Source organism: Loxodonta africana, chromosome 15 (genome assembly GCF_030014295.1).
Source record: "Loxodonta africana isolate mLoxAfr1 chromosome 15, mLoxAfr1.hap2, whole genome shotgun sequence".
NCBI lineage: Eukaryota > Metazoa > Chordata > Mammalia > Proboscidea > Elephantidae > Loxodonta > Loxodonta africana.
This window is the reverse complement of record NC_087356.1, coordinates 3,295,843-3,318,258: the sequence shown is the minus strand read 5'-3', so window position 1 is coordinate 3,318,258 and position 22,416 is coordinate 3,295,843. Positions and strand designations below refer to the sequence as shown.

Here is a 22,416-nt window from a genome sequence, read left to right as displayed (position 1 = left end):
TTTTGCAGTTTTGGTGTACAGGTCTTTCACATATTTTGTCAGATTTATCTTAAATATTGCATATTTTTGATGCTCTTATAAGTGGTTTTTTAATGTCTATTTTTAATTATTCATTGCTAATATGGATTTTCATATATTGACCTTGTGATCTACAACCTTGGTAAACTCACTTATTTAGTTCCAGTGGCACTTTTACAGCTTCCAACAGATTTTCTACAGGTAAGCATGTCATCTGTGAATAAAAACAGTTTTACTTCTTCCTTTCCAATCTAGATACTCTTCTTTATTTTTCTTCCTGGATTGCCTTGGTCAAAAACTTCAGTAAAATGTCTAACAGAAGTGGTAACAGAGGACATCTTTGTCTTCTTCTGGATCTTAGGGGAAAACATTCAGTTTTCGTCACTAAGTATAATGTCAGGTTTTTTGTAAATGCCCTTTAACAGGCTGAGGAACTTCCCCTCTATTCCTACTTTGCTGAGAGTTTTTATCAGATGCAAATGTTGGATTTTATAAAGAAAAAAAAAATTATGTGTCTATTGAGATAATCACTTGGTTTTTCTCTTCTAGTTTGCTAATGGAAACCCTCGTGGCTTGGCCGTTAAGTGCTACAGCTGCTAACCAAAAGCTCAGGAGTTCGAATCTACCAGGCACTCCTTAGAAACTCTATGGGGCAGTTCTACTCCGTCCTATAGGGTCGCTATGAGTCAGAGTCAACTTGAGGTAATGAGTTTGGTTTTTTGGTTAGTTTGTTAATATGGTGAATTACACTGGTTGATTTTTCAAATATTAAACCAATCTTGCATTACTGGGATAAACTTCACTTGGTCATGATGTATTACCCTTTTTATATATTGTTGAATTCAAATTGCTAAAATTTTGTTTAGAAATTTTCATTCTATGGTCATGATGTATATTGGTATTTTTCTTTTCTTACTATGTTTTTGTCTGGTTTTAGTAGCAGGATAATATTGGCCTCACAGAATGACTTGGGAACTGTGATCTTCTCTTTACATTTCTGGAAAGGTCTGCCTACAACGGATGGTGCTGTGTCCTCAAATGTCTGGCAGAATTCACTAGAGAAGCCATCTGGGCCTGGCGTTTTCTTTGTGGGATGGTTTTTAACCATAAATCCTATTTCTTTCTATTCAGATTTTGCATTTCTTCATGAGTGAGCTATGGTAGTTTGTGTCTTTCAAGGAAGTTGTCTATTCCATGTAAGTTGTCGAATTTGTAGGCAAAAGCTTGTGCACAGCACTGTTACCCTCGTAATACGTACAGAATCTGCAGTGACATCATCGTTGTCCGTTTTGATATTGGCAGTTTGTGTCTTCTTGTTTCTGATCAGTCTGGCTAGAGATTTATCAATTTTACAGATCTTTTCAAAGTACCAGCTTTTGGTTTCATGGATTTTTCTCTTTCCTTCTTCATTGATTTCAGTTTTGATCTGTATTATTGCTTACTTTGGGTTTAATTTGCTCTTCTCCTTTCTTAAGGTGGTAGCTAAGGCCATTGATTTGAGACCTTTCTTCTTTTCTAATTTGGGTCTTAGTGCTCTGCTTTCCCCCTAAGTAGCACCTTATTGGCATCCACACATTCTGATATGTTGAATTTTCATTTTTACTCAGTTTGGAATACTTACTAATTTCTCCTTTGGTGTTTTTCTTAGAACCATAAGTTATTTACTTATGAGCAGGTTATTTAGTTTCCAAATATTTAGAGATTTTCCAGAGATCTGTTATTCATTTCTAATTTAATTCCGCTGTAATCAGTGAACATACTTTATATGATTTGAATACTTTTAAATTTATTAAGATTTGTTTTATGGCACATAATATAGTCTAACCAAAAACCAAACCCGTTGCCGTCGAGTCGATTCTGACTCATAGCGACCCGAAAGGACAGAGTAGAACTGTCCCATAGAGTTTTCTAGGGGCGCCTGGTGGATTCGAAAGGCCTACCTTTTGGTTAGCAGCCTTAACACTTAACCGCTATGCCACCAGTGTTTCCTAATACGGTATATCTTTGGTAAATGTTCCTTGAGTACTTCAAAAGAATGTAAATGTCAAATAGTCAAGTTATTTTATAGTACAATTCAGGTCTTCCATATCCTTACTGATTTTTTGTGTATTCTATCAATTATTGATGGTCACTGAAATCTCTGGCTACGATTATGGGTCTATTTTTCCTTAAAGTTATCCGTTTTGTTTCATGCATTTTGAAGCATTGTTAGTAATTGCATACATGTTTAGGATCGTATGTCCTCTTCATTAATTGATCCTTTGATCATTATGAAATGACATTTTTATCCCCAGTAATATCCTTTGATCTGAAATCTACTTTGTCCAATATTAATGCAGTCACTCCGGCTTCTTTTGAGTAGCGTTAGTATGGTATGTCTTTTCACATTCCTTTACTTTTAATCTGTTTGCATCTTTAAGGGTGTTTGCGTCTTGCCTTTTTATCCATACTGACAATCCATGCTTTTTATTGGGGTGTTTAGATTATTTACATTTAATTTGATTATTGATATTGATTTTTTTTCTTTTGGCCCCATCTGTTCTTTTTTAGCTTTAGTTTTTTTTCTTCTATCATTTCGATTGAGTATTTTTTAATCAATTTTATCTCCTTTGTTGGCTTGTCATGTTATTTTAGTGGTTGTTATGGATTTATAATACATATCTTCAACTTATCATGGTCTACCTTTAAGTGCTATTATATCAGTTCATGATAGTATAAGAATCTTACGATACCATACTTCCACTTCATCCCTCCTGGCCTTTATGTTGTTGTCATACATTTCACTTATACATGTTATAGACCCCAAAATATATTATTTTCATTTCAATGATTATCTTTTAAAGGTATCTCAGTAGAAAATTATCACATATTTATCCAGATAGTTATTTCTGGTGTTTCTTATTCCTTTGTATAGATCCAGCTTTTCATCTGGTATCATTCTCTCCTTTTGGAATCTACCTTGTGTGGGGTTCAATGGCCTTCTTGGATAGACATCATCTCATCTTTCATGGTATCAGGGACGTCTTCTGCCAACAAATCTTCAACAACTCTCTCTGTATTTTCTGTTATCCCCTCCTGTTCTTGTACTCCAACCATTTGTAGGTTATTCCTCTTGATAGAGTCCCACATAATTCTTAAGGTTTCTTCATTTTTTTTTATTCTTTTATCTGATTTTTCCTCAAATATGTTGATGTCAAGTGCTTTATCTTCAATCTCACTAATTCTGACTTCCATTGCCTCAATTCTGCTCCTATGACTTTCTATTGAGTTGTTTAATTCTGAAATTTTATTATTAATCTTCCGGATATCTGTTTGTTGTCTTTCTATGGATTCTTGCAGACTATTAAATTTGTCATTATGTTCTTTTCTAATCTCCTTAAGTTCCTCTATTGTTTTGCCTGTGTGCTCCTTGGCTTACTCTGTGTTTTGCCTGATCTCCTTCTGATCTCTTAAGTTCTGTATATTAACCTTTTGTATTCTGAAGCTATCATGGTCTGGCTCTTTGTGTGATTTGATATTGACTGTTGTCTCTGAACCATCAATAAGTTATTGTATTTATTTATTTTATATTTGCTTACTATGTCCTAGCTTCTTGTTTTGTTTTGTTTTGATATGCCCGAAAAGGCTGCTCATGTGAGCTAGCTTGATTATTGGCAAATGTGAAGCTCTAACATCCTGTCACCAGGTAGTTAGAGCTGTTACTAGGTATGTGAGCCAAGGAGTCATTCCATTTACTTTTCTTATATGGATTCAGCTCAGATGTCCAGGTAGTCGGTTACCAAGTGGGTGGTACAGGCTGTCGCCTACAGTCTTAGATGAGCAGGGGTGATTAGTGTAGGCACAGGTATTTGGCTGCAGTATGGGGTTATGCACTCAGCAAGGCAGGGGACTGAAAACTGCCTCTGAGTGTCTGTGATAAAAGCGTGTCCCTATTCCCTTGAGCATGTAGATGGGTGGGTTTTGCAGCCAGACTATGGGCAGACAGTGTTTTTGGCTGTAAGGACTGGAAGGCACCACTTATTCTTGGACACCTATTGAAGGTGGCTTGGTGGTGTGAGTGGAGCCACCAGTCCTCAGGTCCCTGATGTGGGTAGGCAAGGATCCTGTTTAATAGGCAGAGCAATGTCAACTGTCACAAACCGGCCTCTCCACCATATAGGTGAAACAGTTGAAGTTAGACTTCAAGTATATACCCTGTTTTACTGTGCTAATGAGGGCCTATGCTATTGAAATGGGCCCACACAGGTCTATGCAGGGGTGAAAGGCATTCAAAGTCCATGGGTCCCTTACGCCTGTGCCTAGGCAAAGGAGTTGTGCCTGCCCTGAGTTCCAGCCTTAGGGGAGCCAGCAGATTATTTTTTTCCCTGTTTGTTAATTTGCTCCCTTTCCAAGGCTGGGAAAATGGCTCAGGATCCGTGATGAGTCCTACTTCCGGCCCAGGGGATGTGGCAGTCTCTGAAGCTGGCTCAGACCCAGTGCAGAATGGGAAGGAGCCAGGTAAGTGGGAGAGAGGTTTTTCCCAAAGGGGTGTTTTTTGATCCGCACAGTAGGTTAGATGGATGTACTTATCTTTTGCTGATGGAGCACCACTTTTCACTGATTCTGGAGGTGTGAGTAGACTCTCTGCCACTAGGTTTCTCCTGATGTAGAAAACGCATCCCAAACACCACTGCTTGCCTCACCACCATCATGCCAGTGGATCTGGCCTGCGGGGTGCCTGTTCCCACTGGGTCAGGTCTGGGAACTCCTCACTGCATCTGAACCATCTCTCCTTCCCCCTGCACTCAGTCCGATTCCTCAACTTTGCCGTTGATGTTCAGGGCTCCTAGATTGTCATATATAATCGATTCACTTGTTTTTTTTCAGGTCTTTTTTGTAAGAGGGACCACAGGAAGCATCGGACTGCTCTAAAACCTTGGCCCCATCTATCATTCTTCTCCTGCCAAAGGATTTCCTCTGACATTTCTTGCAGTGCAGATGTGCTGGGGTAAATTCTTTCAACTTTTGAATATCTGAAAACATCTTTATTTCACCTTTGTTTTTGAAAGGTATTTTCACTGATTATACAATTATAGATAGAAAGTTTAAGGTACTGGAAAAAAAAAAAAAAGATGTTTTTTCACTGGCTTTTCACTTCCAATGAGAAATCTTCTGTTATTCTTACCTTTGTTCTGGTCCATCTCAGACATTCTGGTTTTCATCTCTAAAAGTTCAATTTGGGTCTTTATTTATTTATTTTTAATATTTTCCATATCTCTACTTAACTTTTTGAACATTTACAGTACATTTATAATAACTGTTTTAATGTCACTTCTGCTGATTCTCACATCTGTATCAATTCTTGGTTGGTTTTCATTGATTGTTTTTTCTCCTTGTTCAGGGTTACATTTTCCTGCTTCTTTCCATATGAATGTTACCTTGTTGGATGGTAGATGTTTTTGTATTCTTACAAATTTTCCAAGCACTGTTATGAGATGCAGTTACTAAGAAATAGTTTGTTCATTTCAGGTCCTGCCTTTATGATTTCTTAGAAGGGTCCAGGGCAGTATTTGGTTTAAGGTTGATCGTTCCCTATTATTGAGGCAAAATCTCTTATCATCAAGTTGGTTCTAACTCACGGCAACCCTATAGGACAGAGCAGAGCTGCCCCTTAGGGTTTCCAAGGAGCAGCCGGTGGATTCTAATTGCTGACCTTTTAGTTAGCAGCTGAGCTCTTAACCACTGCACCACCAGGGCTCCCATTATTGATGCAAGGCTTTCCAAGTAGTCTATCCAGTGCCACTATGAATTATGAATTTTTCCAGCCGGGTTGATGGGAACAGGCACTGTTCTTGTCCCTGTGTGAGCTCTGAGTCTTGTTTCTTCTAATGCTTCCTAATGGTTTGTTCCCCAGCCTGGGAGAATATCTTCATATGCTTAAGCTGAATACTCAAGAGGGACATGCTAGAGATTCTTAGAGGTCTCTTTCTGTGCATCTATAGCTCTTTCCTCTCTGGTATTTTGTCCTGTGAATTCTAGCCACCTTCATTTCCCTGGACTCTGAGTTGTGTCTTCTTAGCTCAGGAAGTTTGCTGTACTCCACTGGGGTGTCCCCTTCCTGTCTCATGGCTTGGAAACTCTCTCGAGCTTCCTGGAACAATCATGGAGCTCACCTTGTTTCCGCCCCACATCTCATTAAAAATCATTGTTTCTTTTTTTTTTTTTTTCAGGGAATGTTCATGTCCTGCTTTTGGTAATAAAAGAAGTCGAAATTACCAGCAGCCACAATGCCTGGCCTCACCATCTTCTCATTCCAGTCATCAGACTGAGGGGTCATCCCTGCCAAAAACTACCCTCCTGGCCCCATGGCTATGTGTGCTGGCTGGACCCTGAGCCAGCACACCCAGAGCAGAAGGCATGTGGGGCTGCTATGCCCATGGAGGGGGTCTTTTGTCTAATTCACCTAATTTCCTCCCACTTGCCCTTCCCCTCGCCAGATGGCTATCCTCTCTCATCTGGCCTGCAGACCTCGGGCAGCCAACCTTGCAGAATGGCCACCGCCTTCACACAAGAAAACACAGGGCCTTAGGCTGACACACTGAGGCCTGTGAGAGGGAATGGGAGTGGGTGGGACCCTCTGCATGTGGCCTCTGAGCCCGAATCAAGGCTACAGAAGCTTAGATGGTACCCAAGGATGAAAAGGTCCTAAACAAATTCCCCCCTTTTAAACAGAAATGGTATATTTAAAACTTTTTAAAAATTCCTGTTTGAAGTTGTACGTGTGTGTGTGTGTGTGTGTGTATTAGGTTGAAACAAAGGGACAATTATCTATCCCTTTGTCGGTTTCAGAGGGCTATAGCTCTTCTGTTTCCTTTAGGAATGACATCTAAAACCTTCTGTTGGCTCTTACAACTAACCACAACTAGCCTAAGTACTTCCCACACAAATGCCTCAGCAGTAGGATCACTATTCTCTTTGGCTGGCAGAGATGTTTTCTTTACCCTGGGTTCCTTGGCTTCATTTTCATTCTCTAAGGCCCATAGAGGGATGTCTGAGTCCTAGCTTCTAAGCCTCATGTTGAGTGCTGTTACTACAAGTGAGCAGCCCCTCCAGACAAGCCTGATTAAGCCCCTCTTCCAGGGCCCCTAGGCAAAAAAAAACCTGGCAAAGCAACTACGGCTGTTGGTTTCCCTGGCCCAAATCAGAACACCCAGTCACAGGAGAGAGTCATGTCATCACGAACTTATCAAGCCACACAGGCAAGCTCACCCATGCCTTCATCCTCTCCCTCCCTCTATACATGACCTGTCCCCATTTTTCCTCTTCAACCTCACTCAGTCCCTCCTCCTGGCCTCCTGGTGCTCCACCCACACCGACACCTCTGTAATACAGGGAAGGCCCTGAGAGGGCAGTACAGAATAAAGCAGTGGTTTCCAAACTTGGCTGCACATTAGAATCACCCGGGCAGCTTTTAAAACCCCAACGCCCAGCTCGCATCCCATATTGGCTAATTCCAAAGATCTAGGGGAGTGGGAGCCAGACATCAATATTTTTACTGGTGGCCCAGGTTCTGAATCCCAGCTTTACCAGTTCCTGGCTGTGTGGCCTTGGGCAAGTTAATTAACCTTAAATAGAGATAACCAAAAAAACCCAAACCTGTTGCCATCCAGTCAATTCCAACTCACAGCGACCCTACAGGACAGGGTAGAACTGCCCCATAGGGTTTCCAAAGGAGCTGCTGGTGAATTCAAACTGCCAACCTTTTGGTTAGCAGCCAAGCTCTTAACCACTAATGGAGATAGTAGTAGCACTATGTCATAAGATTGGGGTAATGATTCAATGAGTGCCTGACATGTAAGGTTTGTGCTGTAAGTGTGGTGGTAGTGTGCTGTCAATTCCAACTCATAACGAACAACCCTATATGACAGGGGAGAACTGCCCTATAGGGCTTCAAAAGCTGTAATCTTCATGGGAGCAAATTGCCAAGTCTCTTCCCCCGTGGAGCCCATGGTAGGTTCAGTCAGTGGCCAAGCGCTTAACCATTGCAGCACCACAGCTCATTCCCATAAGTATTAACTATTATTATTACCAGTTGTGCCCTAAATGAAACCCGTTACCTTACAGAGGAAAATTCCCATACTAACTCAAGAGTTCACACAGGAGATCCGTTTACTAGCTCCTGTACTAAGTGAAGAGTTACATCGGAGATCCGTATACCAGCTCCTGTACTAAGTGAAGAATTCACACAGGAGATCCGTATACTAGCTCCTGTACTAACTGAAGAGTTGACACATGAGATCCATATACTAGCTCCTGTACTAAGTGAAGAGTTACACCGGAGATCCGTATACCAGCTCCTGTACTAAGTGAAGAATTCACACAGGAGATCCGTATACTAGCTCCTGTACTAACTGAAGAGTTCACACATGAGATCCGTATACTAGCTCCTGTACTAACTGAAGAGTTCACACAGGAGATCCGTATACTAGCTCCTGTACTAACTGAAGAGTTCACACAGGAGATCCGTATGCTAGCTCCTCTAAACACCTGAAGGGAGAGAGTGAGCTGACATTACAAGTACCTGCTGGGTGCGAAGCAGGCATTGTTTAATCTTTATAATAATCCTCCAGATTGATATTATAACCATTTTGCAGAAGAATAAACTAAGGCTTATATAACTCAGGTTAATCTGGGGATGGAGATGGGATTTACAGCCAGGTCCTCTGTTATGACAAATGTTTAGGTTAAAAAGAAAACCACAGCCTTCTTGCAGCCTCAGTGTCATTTGGGGAAGGCCGGAAGCACATCAAACACCAGAAAGTGCTTTCATTTTTCAGGGCAGGATTGGCACTAATTAATAACTGGGAAAGCGAATTAAAACGGTTATAGCAGGAAAGCCTCTGGTCTGCATTTTGGGTTCAAAACCAGATTCCACGCTTGCTATCTGTGTGATTGCAGACAAGTCACTTAATCCCTCTGTGCCTCAGTTTCCTCACATGTCCAAAATGGATAACAGTGTCTCCCTCACAGAGCTGTGAGGGTGAAACGAGTTAAACACAAGCCCAGCCCTTGGTGCAGCGTCTGACATGGAGGCGTTCACCAAACAGTCATCACTGTTGTTGTTACCATTTAGAAACAGTGAGTCAGCCATCTCAATGCCAAAGGTCCAAGTGGCCACTCCAAACTACGTAAAAGAGCTCTAAGCTAAGACCAGGAAGTGCAGCTGGGTTTTAATTTTTTTTTTTTTTTTAATATTAACAATGAAAACCTACATTCACTCTGTCCATTCATTCAAAGAAATCTTCCGTACTCCTCCCCAGCCTGTGCTCCCCGCCTCCCTTCTGCAGTGAGCTCCCAGACCCTGTACAAAGAGAAGGGATGGCTCTCAACAAGAATTGAAAAAGCAAAGCACCCTGCCTTTCCCGCAGGTTATCTGACAGGCTGTGAGATGACCACCTGCCACAGGTGGTTTGGACGTGATGTAAGCAATCTGCAGATAAGGGCCAAGTTTAGATGACCGCTGAGATCTCCTCCTGCCTTGTTTCTATAAGAGTGCACGAGTGTATGCGTGTCTATACACACACACGTGTACACACACACACAAACATACGCCATGGGACCCACCGCCCTGCTCTGGAAGTGCCCCTCAGCAGCTCCTTGTGGGGCTAAGGAGCTCTCTTTGGTAAGGAAATGGGAGCAGCCTCCCACTCCCAACTGGTAATGTTTGTGACTCTTTCACACTAATAACCGTAAATGACACCAACCGCAGACTATTTCATCCCCATGGGACTTGGGAGACCCGGTCAGCAGCCTCTGGAGCTGGGCCAGCGTGCTACAGGCTTCCTCCATCTCCTTCCAGATGAGAAACACGTCCTCTCTGACCCCGGCTCCTGGGAAGAGAAACACAACATGAGCAGTGGGCTGGGCAAGCCCAGAGGCTCCCAGACGGTTCCAGCAGACCTGGCTCATCCCTGCCAATCTTCTAGAACATTTCTGAACCTCAAACCCACTTTCCCCACTCATCTTTTTCTAGAATCAGGACTGAAATTCCTAAGGGCATGCTGTCGCCTCGGGGAATCATAAACGCATACTTCAAGAGGCAATACATTCATGGAGAGTAAATACCTGTAGTAGCCAGGATACTTTTCGATGGATTACTGATAATAATGAAATAAGATAAAGAATTGAAAACTTTTGGAAATGGTTAGCGGTGATGGTAACACAACACAGAAAATTAAGTAATGTCACTGAATTTTACACTTTAAAATGGCAAACTTTATGTTATATTTTGCAGCTGTAAAATAAGATGGAAGAAATTTTTTTTTAATGTAGTCAACAAGTACCAGGCAGAAGTAAGGGGTCGCCAGCGCTCTGGCCTCTCAAACTTGGCAGATCAAGTGCAAAAGTATTAATAGCTGTGTTCCTAAAGAAGTGAGTGACAAGCCCAGACAGAGATGGACGTCCACCATGGCTTCACAGCCATCAATCGCCCAAGGAGTGAAATGTGATGCATACCCAGCTCCTGGTTGGAACTCCAGAAATAACACGCACTGGGGCTAAATGTGATCCTTAAGCACGCAGTACTTTCCGACCACTGTAAAAGCAAGACTGACTTCCACCTGCTTGCTTCAGCATGGAGGCGTTAAGTAGCAGAATTCTTCTTAAAGAGTTTCAAACGAGTCAAGGCTTTTCATTTCTCCCAAGTCTGTCAATAATATCTTAAGAGGGAGTATCAGGATCAAAGGAAAAATTTCCAAGGAGATACAGTTAGTCTTGATTATCCAGCGACAGGGGGACTGTGTTTAAAGGGCAGCGGTGACCTGGGGTGAGTCCTGGTGTGGCGTAAACAGATAAGCGCTTGGCTATCAACCAAAACATTGGAGTTTCAAACCCACCCAGAGGTGCCTCAGAAGAGAGGCCTGGCAAGTTTCTTCCAAAATATCGCTGCCATTGAAAACCTATGGAGCGTAGATCTACTCTGCCACACGTGAGGTTGCCATGAGTCGGAATCACCTCAACGGCAGTGGGGGTGGGGAGTGGCCTACAGCAGACACCCCTGTGCAGGCAGGAATTAGGGTTAGTAATTAGGCAGCTGCAGATTGCCACACTGGTTGTTAGAAAGTAAAACAATTCAAAATTATTTAACTAGCTTTTCTTTAAGGAAAAAAAAAAAAAGGCAGCTTATGAAAAAGGAAAACCACAGGGCTATAAAAGCCTAACTTAGAGGGTGTAGGTTTTATTTCCAGTTATTCCACAGGCTTGGTCCACAGGCAGTGAGGGAGGGCTACCATTTCCATCAGGTTCGCTCCTGAGGGACTTAGCTGGAATATCGGGCAGCCACAGTAAGGGGAAGGGGCTCCATCAACAATGGAAGAGGACGGAGAACAAGGCACAGGAAATCCCAGCATTCAGAGAGCTCTGCAAATTCTGAGATTCTCCAGGCTAAACCAGACTGGAAGAGATCCATATTTATGCCTATTCCCAAGAAAGGTGATCCAACCAAATGTGGAAATTATAGAACAATATCATTAATATCACACACAAGCAAAATTTTGTTGAATATCATTCAAAAATGGCTGCAGCAGTATATCAACAGGGAACTGCCAGAAATTCAGGCCAGTTTCAGAAGAGGACGTGGAACCAGGGATATCATTGCTGATGTCAGATGGATCCTGGTTGAAAGCAGAGAATACCAGAAGGACGTTTACCTGGGTTTTATTGACTATGCAAAGGCATTCGACTGTATGGATCATAACAAACTATGGATAACACTGTTAAGAATGGGAATTCCAGAACACTTAATTGTACTCATAAGGAACCTTTACATAGATCAACAGGCAGTTGTTTGGACAGAACAAGGGGATACTGATTGGTTTAAAGGCAGGAAAGGTGTGCATCGGGGTTGTATTCTTTCACCATACCTATTTAATCTGTATGCTGAAAAAATAATACGAGAAGCTGGACTACATGAAGAAGAACGGGGCATCAAGATTGGAGGAAGACTCATTAACAACCTGTGTTATGCAGATGACACAACCTTGCTTGCTGAAAGTGAAGAGGACTTGAAGCACTTACTAATGAAGATCAAAGACCACAGCCTTCAGTATGGATTGCACCTCAACATAAAGAAAACAAAAATCCTCACAACTGGACCAATGAGCAACATCATGATAAATGGAGAAAAGATTGAAGTTGTCAAGGATTTCATTTTACTTGGATCCACAATCAACAGCCATGGAAGCAGCAGTCAAGAAATCAAAAGACGTATTGCATTGGGCAAATCTGTTGCAAAGGACCTCTTCAAAGTGTTGAAGAGCAAAGATGTCACTCTGAAGACTACGGTGCGCCTGACCCCAGCCATGGTATTTTCAATCACATCATATACATGTGAAAGCTGGACAATGAATAAGGAAGACCGAAGAGGAGTTGACACTTTGGAATTGTGGTGTTGGCGAAGAATATTGAACATACCACGGACTGCCAAAAGAACGAACAAATCTGTCTTAGAGGAAGTACGGCCAGAATGCTCCTTAGAGGCAAGAATGGTGAGACTGCGTCTTACATACTTTGGACATGTTGTCAGGAGGGATCAGTCCCTGGAGAAGGACATCATGCTTGGCAGAGTACAGGGTCAGTGGAAAAGAGGAAGACCCTCAATGAGGTGGATTGACACAGTGGCTGCAACAATGAGCTAAAGCATAACAACAGTTGTAGGGATGGTGCAGGACCGGGCAGTGTCTCGTTCTGTTGTGCATAGGGTCGCTATGAGTCGGAGCCGACTTGACGGCACCTAACAACAACAACACAAACCAGAGTGGAGGTGAAGCAACAACGAAGCCATATGTACCTCGAACGTCAAGGTATGAGCCAGCCGAGGCCTGCCTTATACAGGAGCAGAATGTGGTTCCCCAGAGAGACATCCACGTGGTCTAGAAGATCCACCCACCAAAATGGCTCCCCACCCACTCACTGCCATCCCTCTGTACCATGTGGATAACAATTTAAAGCCTTACAGTAAAATGCCAACACCATCTGGAGAGATGCCACAATAAGCTGTTATTGCTTATTAGCACCTGGTATTGGACCTAGGAAGGAGCCCTGGTGGTGCAGTGGTTAAGCGCTCAGCTGCTAACCAAAGGTCAGGGGTTTGAACCCACCAGCTGCTCTGCAGGAGAAAGATGTGGCAGCCTGCTTTTGTAAGGATTTACAGTCTCAAAAACCCTATGGGGCAGTTCTGCTCTGTCCTATAGGGTCACTATGAGATGGAATTGACTCGATGGCACACAACGACAACTGATGTGTCAGATTGGCTAGTTTTACAATTGAAATGAGACCCCTGACAGATAAGTTTTGATGAGTAACTGCTGCAAAACACCACCTTACCTACAGGACAAGGCCAGTTGTCAGAGTCAATTCATTAATATATGTATGGAACAAATACATGTTGAGAAACTGTTGTGTGGTGGGTTCTGGGATTCGGCAGTGAACAGGGCTCTGCTCTCCTGAGGCCCTCCATAACACGCCCCTAACATACTCTGCCCCAAGGAAGCCAGTCCAGTCACTGTCCTCCCAGCTCTCTAGTGCCGTTGTTCTCACACTGTCCTCCTCCTCAGTGGAACCAAAACCCAGCCCCATCCTTCTTTCAAGGCACAGTTCTGACTCCACCATCCAACTCTGCCCAGCCACCCCTGAAACAGGGACAGGCTTTCTACTCCCCCTCTCCACTCTGGTGGAAGGAACTCTCCACACTTCTCAGTCCTCCTGCCTGCAGGACAGGTTCTCAGGTCAGGCCATTAGACCACACTTCTCAGTCCTCCTGCCTCCAGGACATGTTCTCAGGTCAGGCCATTAGACCACACTTCTCAGTCCTCCTGCCTCCAGGAAGTGTTCTCAGGTCAGGCCATTAGACCACACTTCTCAGTCCTCCTGCTCCAGGACATGTCTCAGTCAGGCCATCAGACCACAATTCTCAGTCCTCCTACTGCAGCATATGTTCTCAGTTCAGGCCATTAGGCCACAGTTCTCAGTCCTCCTGCCTCCAGGATGGGTTCTCAGGTCAGGCCATCAGACCATACTTCTCAGTCCTCCTACTCGAGCCTATGTTCTCAGGTCAGGCCATTAGGCCACACTTCTCAGTCCTCCTGCTCCAGGACATGTCTCAGCCAGGCCATTAGACCACAATTCTCAGTCCTCCTGCTCCAGGACATGTCCTCAGGTGAGGCCATTAGACCACACTTCTCAGTCCTCCTGCACCAGGACAGATTCTCAGGTCAGGCCATTAGACCACGCTTCTCAGTCCTCCTGCCTCCAGGACATGTTCTCAGGTCAGGTCATCAGACCGCACTTCTCAGTTCTCCTGCTCCAGGACGTGTTCTCAGTCAGGCTATCAGACCACACTTCTCAGTCCTGCTCTAGGACATGTTCTCGGTCAGGATATCAGACCATACTTCTCAGTCCTCCTGCTCCAGGACATGTTCTCAGGTCAGGATATCAGACCACATTTCTCAGTCCTCCTGCTCCAGGACGTGTTCTCAGGTCAGGCCATTAGACCACACTTCTCAGTCCTCCTGCCTCCAGGACAGGTTCTCAGGTCAGGCCATTAGACCACACTTTTCAGTCCTCCTCCTCCAGGACATGTTCTCAGTCAGGCTATCAGACCACACTTCTCAGTCCTCCTGCCTCCAGGATGGGTTCTCAGGTCAGGCCATTAGATAGGCCGAGCTCATATGCAGTTTCTGGCTCGCTGTCACTCACTCCAACCTCCAAATCCCAAGAGCAAAGAAGCACCACCGAGTGATGGCGACATTATTACATGCACGACCTTGAGTCTCGTATAATTTTTTAAAGCCAGTCCTCCCCAAACATGATGCTTTATTTTTAGCAGGCAGCTGCTTACAATGCAGCTCACCATGAAACGGCACGTCCAGAGCCACGCTGCTACTGAGAGCCGGGGTCTACAGTGCTCGCATGGCATTTCACATGCAATCTGGGTTGCTGCTCAGGTTTGCTCCGGCTGACTTTGTCCACCGGACTATAAACGTCCTGAGTGTAGGGTTAATGTCTTTTCTTTCTTTGTATCCTTCATAGAGCTTAGCAAAGGATCCAGTGTTTTCAGTAAAAATTCCTTCCTTTCCTTATTTTTATTTTTTTCCTTATCACAAAGAAGGGATTATTGAGCACCTAATACATTTCTTTCCTCATGGAATTTCCTTGTCTCATAATTTACAGCCCCCAATATTGCAAGAAACTCTTCTGAGTGGTACATAACAGGCTCAGGCCATTTGAGCAGAAGGCTATGCCCTAGGGATTCCAGACATTAACATGGATGGATGTGCCCTGAAGCAGTACATCACCTCCTTTCAGATCCTCCTGCCTCAGCTAGGCGATGTGCCCCCCAAGTATCTGAAACAGTATCATTCCAAGGGAGTCCCTGGGTGGTACAAACGGTTAACCAGTTGAGACAGCTAACCGAAAGGTTGAAGGTTCAAGTTCACCCAGAGGTGCCTTGGAAGAAAGGCCTGGTGATCTACTTCTAAAACATCAGCTATTGAAAACCCCGTGGAGCACAGTTCTACTCTGACACACATGGGGTCGCCCTGGGTCAGAGCCAACTTCACGGCGACTGGCTTATCACTTCAGGGGCAGGAGTGGAAGAGGGGTCAGAGGGCCAGCTGGCTGGAGCACTGGCTCAGTGGACAATTTAATGTAGCACTGAGAGGAGGCAATCCAGAAATAATTCAAGAACCCTTGACTCCCAGACCATCTCCTAGGTCCCAGTGGGATCTTACTTGCTTTTGGCCCTTTCCCCATCCCTCAGGGATCCTGGGTGAAAACTGGCCCCGCTGGGTAGAGAGTTTGCTGTCTGCCTGAGCCCTGAATGCCTTCTCAGTAATGTAGATCTGAAATCATTTCATAACTATGAAAAGGGAATATTTTCAGGAAAAAGCAGCACACACTTCTATTTTCAGAAAGTAATGTAACACCAAAAAACAAAACCGCAAGGTATTAGGAAGTCTCAGAGACCTAAAATTACATATCTGGTGAAAAAGAGGGTATTACATCCATAAAGGGACTGAAAATGGTGAAATTGGTAATTTTTGTTGTAACAAAAAAATTCCCAATTACTGTTGTGAAATTACATATTAAAATGTTTTGTTGCCAAGAGGCAGTTGAACACCTGCTGGCTGGATCCAGCCCCACAGCTCTAACCACTAAGCGAGGGTGTAACTGCACCCAGTCCTGCCCTGTGGAAATTAGCATTCACTAATTTAAAGCAAACGTAAAGTCATCTTGCCATCTGGATAAGTATCTAACGTCTTCTTGTTGTTGGTTTCTATAAAGTCGATTCTGACTCATGGCAACTCCATGTCTGCAGAGTGGAACTGCACTGTAAGGTTTTCACGGCTGTGACCTTTTGGAAGCAGATTGCCAGGCCTGTATTCTCAGGTGCCTCTGGGTGGGTTTGAACCGACGACCTTCCAGCTAGTAGTCCAGGGCTTAACTGTTGATGCCACCTAGGGACTAACATTTTCTTAGGACAATGAATACCTATGTTTCACAAGGACCATTATCTTAGGAGTGATTTCAAATCCAAGGTATAGACAACTTGGCTATAATATAACGTGAATATGGCACTGTCTCCAGGGCCCTCTCTTCCTCTTCAAAATAGAACATTGTAAAAAGCAAAAGTAATACAGTCTAACTGTCCAATATTCAAATGGAAAACTTGAAAATAAGCCATCACTACTCTCCTCATTCACCCTGGTGGTGCAGTGGTTAAGAGCTTGGCTGCTAACCAAAAGGTGGGCAGTCGAATCCTCCAGGCGCTCCTTGGAAACCCTATGGGGCAGTTCTACTCTGTTCTACAGGGTCGCTATGAGTCGGAATCGACTCGATGGCCACAGGTTTGGTTTTTCTGGTTATTCTCCTTATGCAGACATGGCGAAGCGTAGGTGGTCCACCAACCTCAGTAATAAGTGTGAGCCCAGGCTCTGGAGCGCTACTGGGCACACCAAAACCAAACCCATTGCCCCTGAGTCAACTCTGACTTATAGCAACCCTACAGGACAGAGGAGAACTGCCCCAAAGGGCTTCCAAGGAGGGCTTCCAAGTGTCGACCTTTGGTTAGCAGCTGCCGAGCTCTTAACCACTGCACCACCAGGGCTCTGGGGTGGTATTGGGCAAGCAGACAATAAAGACACAGATAGAGGTATAAAACCAAAAAAAAACAAACCCAGTGCCATCGAGTCGATTCTGACTCATAACGACCTTATAGGACAGAGTAGAACTGCCCCATAGAGTTTCCAAGGAGCGTTTGGCAGATTCAAACTGCCGACCCTTTGGTTAGCAGCCATACCACTTAACCACTACACCACCAGGGCTTCCAGATAGAGGAATAGGGGAGCAATATTTAAAGAATAACTGCAAGAAATCCACCAATAAACTTCTGTTGAATAAATCTATTTAGATACGTGATACCATTTAGAAGACACCAATGCAAAGGGTTGGTGTTTTACTGAAATGGTGAATTCAGGGGAATTTTATTAGTTCCCTTTAGGGCAAATTTACCACACACAAAAAAAATTGTCTTTCAGCTTTTCCATCAAAAAAGGCCTGAACATTTTTTTTCTAAGGTACCTACAGTACACAAAAAGAGCATTTCCAGGCTGCTCCGGGATTTCTCATCGACCGGCTCTGCATCAGCAGAAAGACTAAGGCTAAGACTGCTGTCACTGTGGAGCCGTCCTACACTATAGCCACCCAGCTCCCTTCCTCCACTAAGGCCCATCCTGTGAGAACGGACCACGGGGTTGGGACCTGGCCTCAGCTGCCTAGTGGAGTTTGTCCCCAGCTCTGCCATGTCATTCAGGAATGAGTAAGTTCTAGGAGACTCATCTGGGATCTTCGGATTCACAAGAGACTGACTTAGGAGACAGAAAACCAATTATTTACAACATACCATCTGCTCAGTAGGACAATCTATTAGAGAAAAGTAATTCACGCGTTTCTTCCACAAAACTTGGTGGATGCTTGGTTTGCCTGGGCGCTGGAAAGGCGGAGTGAACAGGAAACAGCCTCAGCCCTTAGGAGGCTTTCCATCCGTGCATCTTCCCACAGCATGACCCCAGAACCTGTGCCAGCACCTCTGACACTCACGTCAAAATGCAGATTCTTGGGCCCCACCCCAGGCTCCTTCTAAGGGTGGGGCTCCAGGAAATTGTCATCTTAAAAAGCTCATCTCAAAAAACTTTTGCAACAAAAGTTCGTGAAGCTTCAGTCTAATAGGCAAGGCAGGCATGTGGATAAATTATTACTGTCCAAAATATTCTTGGAGGAAAAAAAAAAAGTTGGACCATCTCTGGGAACAATATTCTCATGGCCCGATGTCCCTGTTTGTGCTCTAAGGAGACGCTCGCCAAAGAGGTCGAGCTCTGTTTCCCCTTCAAATGCTGGGGACTCCTGGTACCATCCCCTAGATGTCCACAAAGGCTACCGCCCCCTGGGCTTGTTCACATCAACTGCTTCACAACATTCCACGGTTTCTAAGAGTCTCCTTTGGATATATCTTATGGTGGGAAGGGAAAAGAGGGGAAAACTAAAATTTACCCTGTACCTACTATGTGCCAGTATGTACCTACTGTGTGCCAGTCACTGTGCTGGGCACTTGGATCCATTACCTCATTTATTCCTACAGCAATCTAACGGGTGGGAATCATCAGCCCTATTTTACAGATGAGAAACTGTAAAAAAACAAAACAAAACATTGCCGTCAAGTCCAACTCATAGCAACCCTAGAGGACAGAGCAGAACTGCCCCATAGAGTTTCCAAGGACCACCCGGTGGATTGGAACTGCTGACCTTTTGGAGCAGTTCTGGTTAGCAGTCATAGCACTTTACCACTAGGCCACCAAGGTTTCCAAGCAAACTGTGGTTCTAAGAAATTAAGGAGCTGGCCCAAGGTCACACAGCAGCAAGATTCCCAGGACAGAAACCAAAAGAATAAAACCTGTTGTCATCGAGTCGATTCTGACTTATGGTGACCCCGTGTATCACAAAGTAGAACTCAGTAGGGTTTTCTTGGCTGTAATCTTTATTAAAGCAGATCACCAGGCTTTGTCTCCACAGTGCTGCTGCAGGGGTGCGAACCACCAACCTTTCAGTTAGTAGCCAAGCACAGGCCATTTGGGCACCCAGGGACCTGGATGGAAAACAACCAGTGTGTAATTCAGATACTTAGGTGATAATGACTGGCGAGCTGTGTCCCCAGATTCAAGGGCAGGACCTGAGATGACATTCTCTTGAGCAGGAGCACGCAGCTGCTGGCTTGGCCATAATCTGTCTGCAGTGTGACTGGCAGCCACCTGCAGGACAGGCCTGACAGGGTGATTAGCTCTGAGAGCTCACGGAGCTGGGCTTCTGCTAGCCGCACATTTTCCTCCCTCATCAGACTGTGACTCCCTCAAGGACAGACTATGTCTATCCATTTTTGTAACCATCCTTGCTGGTTCATCCCTGCCACCTGGCAGATACTTCCAAATAGGCTGTTCTAGAACATAAGCTCTTTAAGGAGAGGGACCCCGCCCCCAGAGCCCAGTGCAGCTCATGGTTTTCAGATAACAAATGTCAACCAGAACACGCTTCCTCAAGGATGACCCAAAGTCTAAGCTGGCTCTCCTTGTCCCAGCCATTCAATATACCTTTTAAAATACTTTTGAAGGTTTCTATAGCCTCACGTTGTATTAGGTAACGCAGGATGCCTGGACCCACTTGGTTATCTTGGCATGATTTTAAGAGGTGGGTGGCTCAGGGTGACCAAGACTGGGCCGGCCCGCTGCTGCCCACTGCCTGGTACCAAGCTGGGGCAGCAGTGAGCCGTCAGGGTAGGTGATGGGTCCTGGCGAGCAGACCAGGTTGACCACATAGTCAGGCCTGCAGCCTGGAGCCAAGAAGGAAACCAGGTCACCAGGACATAAACCCAGGCTGGAGAGGGAATATAGGGCTCCCCGGCCCTAAAGGGGCTTCCCCTCTAGTTGGGAAAACCAGACCTGTACACACATCGGCTGAAGCTGTGAACGAAGGAAAGAAGATGGGAAGGCGCAAGTGGGCAGTTCTTAAGTTCTAAACTGGGACCTTGGCCTGACGGTGGGAAGAGCACCTTCTAAATCCCAAACAGAAGCACAGTTGGCATTCCAAGAGTTTGGGGTTCCCTAAGTGGGAACCTTGCCTTTTGTTCCTTTTGAATCCACCATCTTGCCCCCAGTGAGACACATGTCCAAAAAAAAATTCTCTGCCGTCAAGTGGCTTCCAACTCAGAGTGACCCCCCAGGGTTTCCAAGGCTGTAAACCTTTACGGAAGCAGACTGCCACATCTTTCTCCTTCGGAGCGGCTTGTGGGTTCGAACCGCGGACCTTTGGCTAGCAGCCAAGAGCCTTAACCACCGTGCCACCAGGGCTCCTTGAGGTACCCACAGAAGGTGTTTAATAAATGCTTGTTAACTAGCTGGAAGATTGTCTACCAGGAGAGATCAGAAATTCAAGGCAACCCGCTGCTAAGAAGAAGCGGGACTTCGGAGGTAAAGTCTCTCAGCCTGGTAAACTGTAATGTGGCAGCGATTTTGGACGTGCGGCTGCTCCAGCTCCACCTATGGAATTAAACTGCATTCTAGGGAGAGGGAAGGAGACCCTGAGAACTCTGCCATCAGCAAACTCTCACAGGCAGCAATCGGTGCCTCTACATTAAATGGGAGATTAGGAACAGAGAGGGAACGACAGGCCTGGTGGTGGACCAGTAAACTCTGTCTTAACTGAAGGCCACAAATGTTTTCCAAGAACCATGTCTTAGTTATTGTTTCTCTTTAAGCACAGCAGCCTGAAGGTATCTTAAAGTAAATAAGGTTTGCTTTCATGAAGTTTACTCTTAGTTCATTCATTTTTCTCCAACACACAAAAAGGTGCGGTTTCCAAAGGTAGACTCAAATTTTTACAGCTACATTTTGGACTTAATGATCCATCTGGTGGAGCAGAGTGACTTTTCTAAGTCCATTTTGTCAACAGTACTGGACACAAACAAGAATATTCTCAGGAAAACATTACTCCATTGTTTTCCTGCACCCTTCAAGCCTCCAGCCTGAGGCTAGCTGCATCAGTGCCTAAATACTTTTCTTTTTTTAGCCTGATGCCTGGCCCTTGGTGAAAATGCTTAACTCTAATATAATTTTACTCATCTGTATTTACTATCTTAATTTAATTTTTTGAGGATGAAACAGGAAGAGAGAGCCAAAATAAAAGATGAGGACTTCTTGGAACCGAAGTGGACCAAAAAAAAAAAAAAAACCCGTTGCCGTCGAGTTGATTCCTACTCATAGAGACCCTATAGGACATGGTAGAACTGCCCCATAGAGTTTCCAAGGAGTGGTTAGTGGATTCGAACTGCCAACCTTTTGGTCAGCTGTAGCTCTCCATAGCTCTTAACCACTGCGCCACAAGGGCTGAAGCAACCTTTTTCCTTCCTTACAGGCATTCTCCAAACTACTCAATAGACCCCTCACTCTGGGCCCACTGGACTCTCAAAACCTAAGGAGTAGCTTCCCAGAGGGTCCCCTTAAGGATTCAGTGTCTGGGAAGCACCAGGAGCTGACATTCCTTCCCAAGACAGTAATAAGCCCACTACCCATTCCGAAAAATCCATTCCTATGTGAAAGCTTCTGAGAATCAAATATCATCATGTCCAATTTATAAATATTTCTGCACCATTCAAGCCTCCTCCCATGCTCAGTCTGACAACAGGAATTGGGTAAAAGTCATGCCCAAAAAGAGCCCCCTGGTACCACCCTACTTACCAGTAGAACAGGTGGTGGCCTAGTCCTGGTACTGACCTTGACAGATGGACCCACCTCTCATCAGGACATGGTTTAACAGTACAGTCAGGCATGGATGTGTGGAAACCCATGAGAAATTGTGCACTACAGATTAGTAAGTAAATACAATCAAGCCCGTGTGTACCTCACTTACTGTAAAGCCCGTGAATGCCTTGCTTACTGGTTAATCCGCCCCTGATTATAGTATTTACTGTACAGTATTTGGAAACCCTGGTAGTGTAGTGGTTCAGTGCTATGGCTGTTAAGCAAAAGGTTGGCAGTTTGAATCCACCAGGTGCTCCTTGGAAACTTTATGGGGCAGTTCTACTCTGTCCTGTAGGATCACTATGAGCAGGAATCAATTTGATGGCAACGGGCTTTTGGTTTGGTACAGTATTTACTTCCTTCTTCAAATTCCAATTCCCAACCATCATTATGCAAATAAACTGGTCAGCATCATGGCTGTTCTAAAAATGGTCTTTATGACAGAGGCTAGCACATCCTGCTGGATTATTCCACTTTCTAGAGCCAACGTCTACAATAAAAGCCCACTTGGAATCCC

At 44.5% G+C, this 22,416-nt stretch overlaps 1 protein-coding gene across 1 annotated transcript in view; it reads right to left on the bottom strand.

Moving 5' to 3' along the window:
- Window positions 1-22,416, bottom strand: part of VWA3B (von Willebrand factor A domain containing 3B) — a 224,503-nt gene that overhangs the window by 156,021 nt on the left and 46,066 nt on the right. Inside the window, 1 exon segment of the mRNA XM_064269063.1 lies at window positions 9,762-9,887. Within this exon segment, the coding sequence (XP_064125133.1) occupies window positions 9,762-9,887 (126 nt within the window).